The sequence below is a fragment of the Diorhabda sublineata genome, chromosome 10 (genome assembly GCF_026230105.1).
Source record: "Diorhabda sublineata isolate icDioSubl1.1 chromosome 10, icDioSubl1.1, whole genome shotgun sequence".
In the NCBI taxonomy this organism is placed as follows: domain Eukaryota; kingdom Metazoa; phylum Arthropoda; class Insecta; order Coleoptera; family Chrysomelidae; genus Diorhabda; species Diorhabda sublineata.
The window spans coordinates 13,880,535-13,894,182 of record NC_079483.1 but is presented as its reverse complement, the minus strand read 5'-3'; the positions used below and the strand labels follow the sequence as shown (position 1 = coordinate 13,894,182).

At 29.7% G+C, this 13,648-nt stretch overlaps 1 protein-coding gene across 1 annotated transcript; it reads right to left on the bottom strand.

Moving 5' to 3' along the window:
• Positions 1 to 728: 728 nt before the first annotated feature.
• LOC130449252 (leucine-rich repeat-containing protein 58) lies at positions 729 to 13,275 on the bottom strand. Its single transcript, XM_056786942.1, has 4 exons — positions 11,981 to 13,275; positions 7,578 to 7,794; positions 3,074 to 3,263; positions 729 to 1,044 (listed from the first exon to the last, which is right to left on the bottom strand). The coding sequence occupies exons 1-4, from the start codon at positions 12,466 to 12,468 to the stop codon at positions 857 to 859; spliced, it is 1,083 nt and encodes a 360-aa protein (XP_056642920.1). The 5' UTR covers positions 12,469 to 13,275; the 3' UTR covers positions 729 to 856.
• Positions 13,276 to 13,648: the final 373 nt, after the last annotated feature.

Sequence of the window (13,648 nt, the reverse complement as noted above, 5' to 3'; positions counted from 1 at the left end):
TGTGAGAGCTCGTATTGTCGTGGAGGAGATAGATACAATACAATGTTCAAACTTTTTAAAATAACTGAAGACTTACCTCCAGAGGAATAGATCCTCTGCCGTCAATTGGGATCCAGGCACAAATATTTGACAGTGCAACAAGTCCACCGGTTCACACATAAAATAAACAAAGCCCTGGAAAACAAAGAACCGTGCTCTGCTTTTTTCCTCGATAGCGGATAAGCTTTTGACATTGTGTTATACTGTTATACAAAAATAGAGCCAAATAAAATTTCGAACCTCTTCCTATAGCAACAGGGGTGCTACTAGACCCGGTACTTTACATCCTGTATATATCAGATATACAGTAACAGCTGATGACACCGTCATGCTCTCTATTAATTAAAAGTCACAAACAGCATCAAAGAATGTTCAGGTCCATCTAAACGAATTCTAAGAGTGGCTACAAAAATGGAGGATTAAAGTAAATGAGAGCAAATCAACACATATAACATTCACGCTACGTAAGAGTACATGTCCTCCAGTTAAACTAAATAATACAGAAATACCACAAGTATTTTGTGCTAAATCTACCTAGATTATCCAATGGACCTAGTATGAGGTATAAGAGGTTATATCACTGGATGTAAACCTCATCAAGACATTATAGATGTTAGATTATCTAATCCTCGCAAACAAATTAACTTAATGTAAATATAAATTCTAATTGTTTTTTATAAGAAAAAAACTTTACACAAATAAAAAATTTAATTTCAACATTTTATCACAAATTGTTTGGTTAACACTTTCAAAGTGTAATATATTCATTATATATTTACATCTACTAGTTAAATATATTTTTGGCAGAATTCTGGTTTTATCCAAGTAAAACTTTTTTCATCATATACGATCTTGATGGTCTATCGATACTTTCGTCCTTCCATTCCCTAACGCTCGCTGAACTAGCACATTTTGAGGAACATAGATACTGAAGTAATGGTATCCTGTACTTTCCACAAAAATCTACAAATTTTATATGTTCCACCCGATTATCGAAATAAACACCTGAAAATAAAATATATATTAAAAAAATAACAAAACTCTAAATTGCATAAGCACCGACACAGGGCAGAGGCGTATAGAGGATTCCAAAATATGACGATTGGGAGCAATTTACCTTTAAACTAAGTTGCATTCGGAAAAAAATTAATTTCTTCGCAACCCTTAATTAAACTTACTAAATTTTGTACACTATATGACACTGTCAAAGGCATTCTGAACACACTGTTTACATCAATAGTTCCAGAAATACCAACTTAACTGTTAAAGGTAAGTGGGGGTTAATTAGAGGCGACATAACATTAAAATTTCTTATGTTTTTTATATATTGGTTGATTTAAAAATTTTTATTATTATACCATGGATAATTCTACTCTTCTTTACTCCTGTGAATTTTTATAAAATTTGTCACATTAAGGTAAAGTCGAATAACCAAAGATATGTTTTTTAAAAAATTACAACAAATTCAAGAGTTGGTTATAAATCTAATCATTAAATTTGTCAATTTCCTATTCAGCTCTCCTAGTATTTAAATTGTTATAATTTTTTTAAATAAGTGGAAAATTCTTATTCAGCGCACAATGTTATTGGTGTTACATTTTTTTGAATGTAAGAGAGAAACGTTTTCTAATGTTGAAAGACGGGCTCGAGAAACAGCAAAGTTTAGAGTTAATCGAGAATGACTTATTCAAATGAGTACTAGAAGAAACAGTAGAACTTTTTTTAGACAGAGTGGTATATCAAGATCATGTGTACACCGAACTATTAGACGTAATTTACTTTATCCATATCATGCCTGAAAAGTGCTGGTTCAGGAAGTGAACCCCAATGTATTTTTGTAAAATAAGAGCTAAGATCTCTCCGTAAATATTCGTAATTTAAATTGTTGAGAGAACAAGCAAACTGAAGTTAGGATAATGTGTCGAAGCGGAAGGCAGTGTAGGATGCCATATTTTAGAGCAAAATACAAATTGTAGTTTGAAATGAGATTTTTAATAATTTTAGTATCTTACTCTCACTGACCAACTAACTTCTTAACACTGATGATAAGGATTAACACGTAGGGTGTTGTGAAAAAAAGTGATATTTTTCAAACAATAGTTTTGCTTTAATCTTATCCTTTCTTCCAAAATTATTCAAATAAATATTGCCTTGATGAATTCCTTGACATTTTTATAAGTTCTTGTACTCCAATGTTTCTGGTAATCATTTATTAATAAAGAAGAAAAGTTAATATTATAAGGAATCTGATAAGAAATATATGATTTAATTTTTACAGCAGCTTTAGTTACTCTGTATTATTTTAACTTTCATCTCATATCCACATTTGTTAAGACAAGATTAAACCCATTTCGACTTGTCAGTCTACTACTAGAGCCATTGTTAAACTTGATCCACGCATTTCAACCAAATTGGATTAAGTGAGGAATAGGAACGATGGGGGTCTTCTTCGGCCTGAAAGTGGACGAATCTGTGTCTCCTAACAGGTGTGTGAATAACAGACAATTCCCTATTTAGAAATGAAACTAGAAAGAACCACATTTAATCCAATACTTTTCACAGATGTTCAATAAAAAAATCGTATTTCAATTTACATCAAAATGGGAGGTCACCTCAATGCATACACAATTGTCATTGCAGATGGTTTATGGCTATGACCTTGAGACAAAACTCTTACTAAAATACTCTTAATTTTTCGAACATAATGGTCATGGTTATGATTTTCTGCCGATTATAAGGGCATAGTTCAATGAGGAGGAACAATTGTAAATTCCCAAGTTTACCACAGGGTACTGGAGCATTGCAATGCATTTGCGAAACGATATGAAAAGAACGAGACCTAACCAACAGCTTTCTTTTTTTCAGAACCATACCGACAAGCAAAACATTTGCATAAAAGGAGATTTTTTATACCAAAATTTCAGATATTCTTTCAGTTATGGATTTTATGGTATCGTATTTGTGAGCTTTTATGAAAAATGAATTTTTTAAAAATGAACGTTGGTGCAGAACATTTTTACAGAAAATTAATTACCTTTACAATGTGGATTGACGCAATGATGAGCTGAGTTCATGTAACTAAACAATGTAGCTGGTATTTCACCTCGTTCGTAGGGAATTTTATATAATTTGATGACTCTGGCTGATAATTCCAATAAGCTAACAGGATTATAACTCAAGTCACTAACAAATCTGACTACCAAAGGATTATCACGCAAACTCAACTGAAACATAAAAACATCTGCATTAATAATAATAATTAAGAGATGAGAAAATTATAATGAATTAATGCATACGTATATTGAACAAATTTATAAAAAAAATAGTATTTTATCATATGTACAAATAGTAAACACAAAAGTATATTATCGAATGTACAATTCATAAAGGCACTATTAATAATACTGGCAACCAAAAGATTGGTTATAAGAAGAAAACTGATATAATATTTATAAAATATATCAATTGCGTTAATATCTACGAGTTGGGGCAATCATGATAAATTAACGCTTAAGAATATGAAAAAAAATGATAGAAAAATATAGTGTATTAACATAATACATATTATATTAAAAGCAACAAAAATTATACTGGCAGTCAAAAGATAGGTTATAAATAAAATAATCAAGAAAAAAATAGGTTATAAAACTAACAAATTTTAATGTTTGTAAAACATATCAAATGTGTGAAAAGTGTCGTTTTTGAGGCGAAGATAGAAAGGAAAATTTGATTACACATATACCTTTTAAGCATTGACTACCATCATTTGATAAGCTGTTTGAATGTTTCTCGGACGACAGGTACTTGAAACAATTTTTTAACCGTTTGACCTGTCCAAACGAAGAAACTTCTTTTCTTTCTATCCATATTCATTCTCTCTCTTTATGTAGAGATTCTAACAGCCATTCTTTAGATACAAGTATTTACCAAAATACTCATTAGTAGTAATTCATCTCGAAATTCTTCTCATTTATCTAGATCTTCGACTTCCGGTGTCAAGTTTTGAAGAATAGATCAATTGTTAGATGTATGTTGAACGAGAATTTTTTCTTCCTCTCAAGAACAGAGTGACTTCTCAGAAAGTGACAATACTTTCGCTACAGAAATTATCTTATTATTTTTCGTCATATTTCTGTTGTCATGAATGTCAATAAAAAGCTATTTTCGTTACAATTAAGAAACCGAAGAAAATATTATTCATTTGATCCGTTACATAGAATGATTTGTAAGTGGTCACATGAACACAGATAATGCTTAACATTGGGAACCGTTATTTTCATCGAACGAGTTGCAATATTTTGCATGAAAGATTACATATTGTTACGATATGGGTCCTGGAGCCGGTCCTCTCCGGTTGTAGTGGAAGTTCGTTTTTTATCACAACAGGCGATTTGTTTACATTGTTTCTTTTGAATTAATTGATTTATATGTTTCGATTCTCTATTTTCTAGAACTTTTGAGAATTTCGTTTGGATATATAAACGAGTTCGTTTAGCGCAGTAAGTTAATTCATAATAGTCTAGTGAACAGACAAAATAGAAAAGTAACCGAAGAATTTAAATACATTATCTCTTGGTGCTAGTGATAAGTTAATTATTATAAATTAGTTTAGAGAAAAGTGTTTAAAGAAATTAAGAAAGAGTGTAAATAAATAAGAAAAACATTACAATATGAAAAAGCTATTTGCAAGGTTGACTCAAGACAAAACCATCGCAGTTGTTGAAGAAAAGAGAGATTGTTCCATTTTTCCATTCTTCTCCTATTGTTGCAGAAAAATTAGCCGCCATATTCACCCTATCTAGATCCCTTCGAGTACTGTTCTCAAACTTAGAAAAATTGCCGCCTTCTTTTTCTAATTTTGAGTTGTATGAAAAGATTTTTTGTCACCGATGAGGTTTTATTTATTTCTAGCAATAATTTACGATTTTTAGAATATTCAAATTTGATTTCATGTAATGGACATTATTTAGACTGTAAGGTTCTTAGTAAATTAACAGTTACTGCCACAAAATTCACTTTTTAAAAAGATAATTTATTAGAACGGCAACACGACTAAATTAACAACTAAAAATATTTTACTCAGCAAGATAATCAGTTCAATGAAATATTTGTGGAATTGTAGATCAGCAATTTATGTTTGTTATGACGGCACAAAGTTCAATACCATGTATGAACCGTGGGTCATTGAACTTAACGGAAGTATATATACCGGAAAATCAGGAAGTAAAGAGAAAATATTATGGACAATTAAATAAAAATGTAATGAAAAACTCACGAAACCTATAGATACATATAAAAATAAAATGGACATAAAAGTCTCAGAACAATACATAACGACAAAAATATGGGAAATTACATGTGTTTAATGAGGTATAATTTGCCGACCAGTTTTGATTTTATTGGACCTCTTCAGAGTGGTCTAACATCTTCTCTCTTGGAAACCCGAAATCGAACCGAAGAAAACTGTAGGGTTCTTGTAATTAAATAGGCATCACAAAAAGGGTTTGGTTCGATTCTCATTACAAATTCCGTGATATCCATATTATCTGAAGAATATTTGAGGCTCCGATTCCAACATTTCTGGTCATAGATTGTATTGAAAATGTAGATACCTTCTCCTTCGACATAATTCTCAATAGGCGTCTAATTTTCGACCCATATACGTTTAAAATTTCATCTATTTTTTGATTTATCAATTTTGACTGACATAGTTTTGAATGACTCAGAAATTATCACATTTAGTTATAAAAAATTATTACAATATACCCAGTAGAGATATTTGAAAATCCCGAGAAAATAATCAATCCGAATTTCAACTCACCTTGCATCAAGAAACAAAATTTTTCGTTAGTTCTAAACATAATCTATCTCTAATTAAAATTAGAGATAGATTTTTATAACAAATGTGTACAATGCGCCCACATATTTAGAGGTAATTGGTACAGCAACAAAAAGTATGGAAATTACATAGTTTATTACATAATCAGCGTGGAAAGTGACATTTAACGCACAAGTGACATTGTTTACCGAGTGCGGAAATCACGTGAGAGTGTTTTTCACTTTCCATTGATTTATGTACAATATTTTTTCCGCGATTCCCACAACGCAATAAACTTTCTCAGCAAAAATTTCGAAGTAGTATTTTTAGCCTCTTCTGTGATATTTGGAGCGAACATTTTAATAATAATTTATCACTTTTAGCGATATCGATATTTGAATAGATTACAACGCAATCAAAATGGACACTAATAAACTAGACACGTAGTGCAGTTAGCCTCATAAAGTAAAAATCTTTATGTATGTGTCAGTGACAAGTCTCAACAAGCTTCATACGAAAGTTCAACTCGCCGCTTCCGATCCATTTTATTATAGTAGAGCTCAAGCAACCACGCAGTCAAGCTGATTTGAAAAATGTCTCAAATTGAGTTTATTAAATTTTTGACTGAAGAAGGATTGCCACCAACACAAATCAAAAACAGAATGGAGACTATTTATGGTGACTCGTGTCCATCATTTTGTTATTTAGGACGAGAATCATTAGCACAGCAAAGGCAGGATTTCATTAAGATTTGACATTCAAAGGATATTCCATGGAATTTCACCGGAAAGGAGACTTCGTGCCAAAAAAAAGCAAAGGTCATGAATATCACAGAAAAATATTTTGGAACTGCGGTGGTATACTTTTGATCGACTTTACAGAATCAAATACAATCGTGATCGCAGCACGCATTACTAATACAGTTGCGTAACCAAATTATTGAAAAACTACTCGGCCAAATTAACCGAGGTAAGTATTTTCTTCATAATAATGCTCCAATTATTCGCTTTTCAAGGCCACTATACACGAGTGTTACATCTCACGATATTGAACATGCACCGACCGAATATTTTTGGTTTACAATTAAACATCGGAGATGAAATTAAACATAAGGGAGAATATATTGAAATATAATCAGAAGTTTTTTATTTATGACATTTCTTTCTATGTTACCGCATGTACCTAATACATATTAGGTACTTACGTACTTTTTAATTTTGGAGTTGCAAATGGAAAGTGTAATGTTTGCTAGAAGTCGCTATCGAATAACTTCTAACTATTATGTTATTATGTATTGATATCTACATAACAGAATTGAACATAAAATATGATTGACAATTGAATTATTGGAATTTTATAATTCGACGCGAGAAATTTTCCAAAAATTTTCCAGCTCTATTTCAATCGCATCTGAGTTGCCAGATACCTCTACAATTTTTACGTTATATTCCTAACACATATATGCGTTAAAATTTCTAGAAATTTCGTAGCTATTAGATTTAATGAACAGAGATGAAATACATAAACTATATTGAATTATATTTTGTGGTACAGGTCAATAATAGACTGCTCATATCTATGAGAAAATATAAATTTGCTTGTATGTATATGGTTTATATCTCTTATGAGTACTTAGTAGTGCAGTGTCATAGGCAGTTAGTAGTGGGGCATTGGTACTAGTACCAATGCCCCACTCTGTATATAATAAAGTAATACATACCTCGGTTAAATTTCGTAATGCAACTATTTCAGGAGGCAACGTTCTTAATTTATTTTTGTGAAGAAGTAGTGACTTCAATTTATGCAAATTTGCTATATTGGCAGGTAAGCACTCAATATTATTTTCACATAAAACCAATGCTTGCAAATGTTGTAGAAGTCCTAAAGTTGCAGGTACTTCCGTCAATTTATTTCCACCAAAAGAGACCATTTGTAAACTGAAATTTAAGAAAGAAATTATTCGGTTTTGTGAAGTGGGAATAAACAACAACACCCAAAATAATGACTCCAGGTTTCAAAATAGTAGACATTGAATTATCAGAAAAGTTGGTGATGTTTCAGCATTATTCGCGGTCTCTGAAAAGCGTATGGCAACTCTGATAAAAGATTGAAACAAAACACTATATCGAATTAATAAAACTACTTGTATTTATCAAATCTACCTTCAAAACATACGGAGTGTATCGGGACTTGATGCACAAAATTCGGGAGTGATTGAATCACGTGAAAGTAATGCTGTGACATAAAAAAAATCTCATACAACCCCTCGGAACATTATGCATTTCCAGTGGATAATTACGTATGTTCATGTAGTATATTTGACTGACTAAATAATTCTACACTACTATCTGAAGGCCAGAGGCGGTTTATGCTCAACGGTTAACATTCAGTAACTTTTACAAGGACAAACTATACAATTTAAAGATAGCAAAAATGAATTTTTCAATCGATTTTTAACAAAAAGATACTCTTTGTTTAACTCGATAAATTTATTGCTTAGGAGATATGTATATTTTTAGAACGTTGTACATACCAAGGAAATCGTTCGCCATAAAGAGACATTCTGGAGAAAATTATCATAAATTGTAATTATTTATTGAAAACACTTACAGAAGGTATTGAAACACAATCAAACATTTCTTGAAGAACTAATGAATAAATATAATATAATATTATATATATATTATATAATCCATCAAGTCCTGGAACGGGTATTTATAATTTGAACCCATTTTCCAAAATTTGTCCACCCTATTAGCAACAAATTTTGATAATTACTGTATTTTATTTGTTCTATGTTAACGTTTGCAAGAAACAAAAACAATAACATTTTGGAATAGAAAATAGTGAGACCCTGACTTTTTCCTACTGTATCTAGAAAAATTTAAAACACTACTTGTCTGATTAATAACGTTGAAATATATTTCACTAGCCATTATTTCAATAATTCTATAATTTTTGATTTCAAAATTATCATTAATATAATAAATGAGAGTTCAGAGATTGAAAACGTGAAACTGTTACAAAAAGCAGATTTTTTGATAACCTTTGATCAATAAACTATTTTTAAAATTTATACAACTGTTATTTGCAGATACTATAAAACCGTAGTATTTGAATTATTGAATATATATTTTTTTGATTTTTCATTTTATACCATTTTAATATCTACTACAAAGACAAACTTTGACATGTAGACCTAAAGAAAATATTTTTTGACACAAAAACTCTGATATACGATAGTTATATGAAAAGGTTCCGATCTCAACCTGAAAATGTCATTCCATCAAATTTAAGCTGAGAAAAATATTTGCGCATGTGTTGAGGATTCTCACTAAAATTTCAGCTATTTTGGACACTTAGTTTAAATTTGACAATCGTATAAATAAGTCCTTGGAAGATTTTCTGAAAATGGACATAATTGATTATCGAGGTGTCATTAATTGTGTATAATAAATCAAATTGTAAGACTTATGCTCTTAGTTCTATGGTCGAAATATATTCCTTTAAACTTTTGTCAAAAAATGATAAATGTAAATAAAATTTTATTTCCGATAAATAATAAAATCAAAAAGTATTGTTTGTAAAAACTGTGGTAGTATTTAATTATTAAAGTTTTAAAATAAGGTATCTACGCCTATGGTATATCAAACAAAATAGTCGGCAAGGGTTTTTATAATATGCAATTGATATTAAAAGAATTTAAAAATTCACAGTCAAATGCAGGAAAAAAGAATATTCATAAATTATTCACATACATAGAAATAAAACAATTATCAATGATTAAAAAGTCCTAAGCAATTTAAGTGAAATTTAGAATTTTATTTTATAAATTTCAGAGTATCTATGACTAATTTAATTGAATGTTGCTACTTATTTTTAAATTATAATAATTTGGTATGAAAAGGACATTTTTATTTTGATATTTATGTTGTAGGTGATCTATTGATTAATATAATTATAAAAATTACCAAAGTTAATATGATGAGAAGTTTGAAATACATATTAAAAAGAATATACTCCTACATTTTTGTATTCGATTGCCATCTATGGGATTGTGACAAATCGAAGACAAAAGTGTACAGTATTTAATAAATATTCCGAGCTTTGAAAGACTTATGTATTCATCATAATCAAAATGAACTATTAAATTCTAATTGAAACAAAAATTGTTAGTACGGTATAATATTACTAAAAATCGTGATTTTTAAACGAAACTATAGATTTTAATTCAAAACAACCTTATCTGTATATATTTTTATTAAACATTTAATAAACTACAAATTATTTTCATAGATATGTATTAGTGAAATCAATTACAATGTCCACTCGTTATGTAACATGATCATGCAATGAACTGCAACATTAGGGAAATAAAAGAGAAAAGAAAGTGAATTATCATTGATTAGATCCTTAAAAATTACGAATAACACGCAATAAATTCAAAGAATTTAAACTGAAATTCTCATCAGTCTTTATTTATAAGGGCCATGCTATACGAGGGAACGCGAGTGCGAGAGTGTGGATGATGCGCTTCTGTCGTATCACCTTCTCTCTAGGTCGCTCTGCTAAATGACTATTTTTCGGGTACGAGCCACAGAATGGGCAAAAAATTAAATATAGGCAGGTACAACAACTATAGACTACTATAGAGGAATAAATTTGATAAGTATAGAATCAAACTAGCAGATTCACAAAGTGGGTTCAAAAAAGGCCGAAGTATACAAGATGAAATAAAGGTGTATTTTATTATATGATAGCAATCGTAATTGTGTCATAAGCAAAACCAGAAGGTCAGACTCAATCACAACAAAGGAAGGATTAAGACAAGGAGGAGAATTAAGCCCATTGCTGTTTGTCATATTTATGGACAGTGCAAAGGAAAAACAAAAAGCATGTATGTGGGGCATAGATATTTTTAGAAAGTGTAGAAATGTCAGAATGTAAATTTGCTGATGATGTAGCATTAGTACCAGAACTGAAAAAGAATTACAACAAAATTTAATTACTTGAAACAAAGTACACATATAGAAGACAAAGAAATAGAGCAAGTATATGTAGTGCAATATTTAGAAGATGAACTAGAAGCAGGTGGGAGCCTAAAGATGAAAATGAATAGGATAATTGAAGATGCCAACATAGTTTATTATGGCTGCGAATCATAGGTGCTAAATCACCAACAAAAAAGTGAAATACAAGCTACAGAGATGAAATATTTGATAAAAGTAGGAGTGACAAGAGAGGATAGAATAAGAAATGATAGTATTAGAGAAGAGTAGTAGTAAGTAAATAGTACGGTTCACTGAATTCATTGAAAGAAATCAGTTGAGCTGGTATAGACATTTACAGAGAATGAGTAATTCAAAACAAGGAAAAAAATTTAGCAGGCCAAACCACAACAAAAAAGAAATAGAGGAAGACCAAAAGAAACATGGGACGACGTGATAAGAGAAGTTTTGAAGAAGAAAAAGCTAGCATGGAATGAAGCAAAGAAGGTTGCTAAGGATAAATAGAAATGAATGAAAACTGTATATAATTACCTATAGTTATAAGTTGATTTTTCTAATTTCTTCCCATATTTTTTGTATATAATTATTTAAGTTTTCCTCTTATTTAAGTGCATTTATGGAATATGTTTCAATTATTAGAGTCTGTTGGTATTATTGGATCATTAAATTAATATCAGACACTACAAGTTAATATACACATTGATTAATTACAATTAGAAAATTAGGAATTGATATTCTATTATTATTATTTGAAAAACTACTAACTAAAGTTTACTGGTAATTTTCAGTTGTTATTGAAGGGGAAATAAAATATTCGCACATACAAGTTATGTTAAATATTGGTAGCACAGATAATCATAAATGAAAATAACTGAGGATAATCCACTTAAAATGCGAATCATCATACAACACATGCTGGAAAACCAAAATAAATCAGAGTATACAGATGTATTTTATAAGTTAATCTGGGATTATACAATTTCATCTCACAAGTTTGCTTTTTTTTTGAAAATTTAGGAACTTCATAGAAATTGTTATAACAGGAAATTATTTAAAATTTATAGAATCCAGTTCACAGACAACATAAACAGTATGATGAATAGTTTGTACTCACCTCTGTAACTTTCCAATGTTTCTTGATATTTCCATCATTCCATTGCCTCCAAGATATAAGAATTTTAAACTAGCAAAATCTAATATCTGTTCTGGAAAATGACTGAGTTGGTTTCCACTCAGATTAAGTTCTAATAAGGTTGAGCATTTTTCAAAATTTTTCGGCAATGAATTGTTAGTAAGCAAATTATTTTTAGCTATAAGGCTAGTTAATGGAAGATATTTAAATACATCAGGCAATATAGTGATACCATTATTACTAATATCCAAAACCTTAGTATTTGAAAATTTAAAGATAGAATTTGGTAGAGTAACAAGATTATTGTGATGCAAAATTAACCTCTCCACAAGAGAAAACGATTTTTTTTCATCAAAATATGTGCTGAGTTTATCTTCGGTCTGTTCCGGGTCTAATAGTAAATAAGCATAATCTATTACTTTAACACTATTTTCACTATCACTACTGTCAGATGTATAATATTCCATCATTTTTATAAGCTTCGCAGCTTGAGAACGCTAACGCTGCCCTGGTAATACTAACAATTTAACAGATAAAATATCAACTTCATTACAATGAAAGGTCAATGTGTTATCTTGAATATTATATACTATGTTCTTTTAAATTGAGAATGGGAACAAATTAATTAAAAAAGTATGTGCAATTTCTCCAAACAATTTACGCATTAGTTATTTTATGATATAAAGCAGTATTATACATTCGTTGTCCATAATTCCAAAATAATAACAATATATAAAAGAATGTGATATAAAAAAAATTAACTATATTTTAATCACAACTGATTAATTCCCTTGTTAGATCAATAGTAACCTGGTAAACCAATAATGAGGCGATTTTCAATTTGTTTACATCTGGTGACATTATTCTTAAACCTAATTTTAGTAAGGTTTCTTTCTTCATTATCTGTGTAGATAGAATAAAACTGATAAACTTATACTTGAATCTTGAGTATATAATTGCATTAAAGTGTCCTATTTGAAGCTCAAAAACGCAAAGTATATTTAGCCTCTAGACATGATGCTCACGTTTATACAATTGCAGATTTTACTAATGACGTCAATGCTTTCAATCAAAATGACCCTTCGTAAGAGTTGACTTGAAGGTCGAAATATTTGTAGACGAATTTGGCATAATTTTTAATACATAAAAATAGCATAAAAGTGCATTTTCTGTTTCGGTTTATGGAAAAAACTAGTTTATCTATGAGTATCACTCAAGAGAAACGTTACTTAATGCCGGGTATTCATCAGCAATTACTTATTACAAATTTCTCCTTCCATTGTTAATAACTGTATAATTGTTTAAAATTGTATAATTAAAAAAAGGATGTTGAACAAAATTAGGTTCTCGATGGCTGTATTCCTGAATTATATATAAATAATTTATCAGCTGATTACAAATTATAACACAGAATAAGATTTTAAATTTGTAGAACGACACGGCTTATTTTAGGTAGAAATTTAAAACTGAAAACTCAATCTATAAAAATTTTCTAATACACATTGTTATTTTCGTTTTTTCACTTCAGTTTATATGGATTTCAGGTGTTTAAAATTTATCGAGAACTTATTAATATTTACTAATATTTATTGAAACATTGCATATTAAAATTAAAGATACAATCAACCACGGTATACAAGTGCGTGAAAA

Coding starts and splice junctions, on each gene's coding strand:
- LOC130449252 (XM_056786942.1), bottom strand. CDS start 12,468: ATGATGGAATATTATACATCTGACAGTAGTGATAGTGAAAATAGTGTT. Junction 3,264..7,577: donor CATTACGAAATTTAACCGAG/GTATGTATTACT, acceptor TTTATGTTTCAG/TTGAGTTTGCGTGATAATCC. Junction 1,045..3,073: donor CGTCAATCCACATTGTAAAG/GTAATTAATTTT, acceptor TTTTATTTTCAG/GTGTTTATTTCGATAATCGG.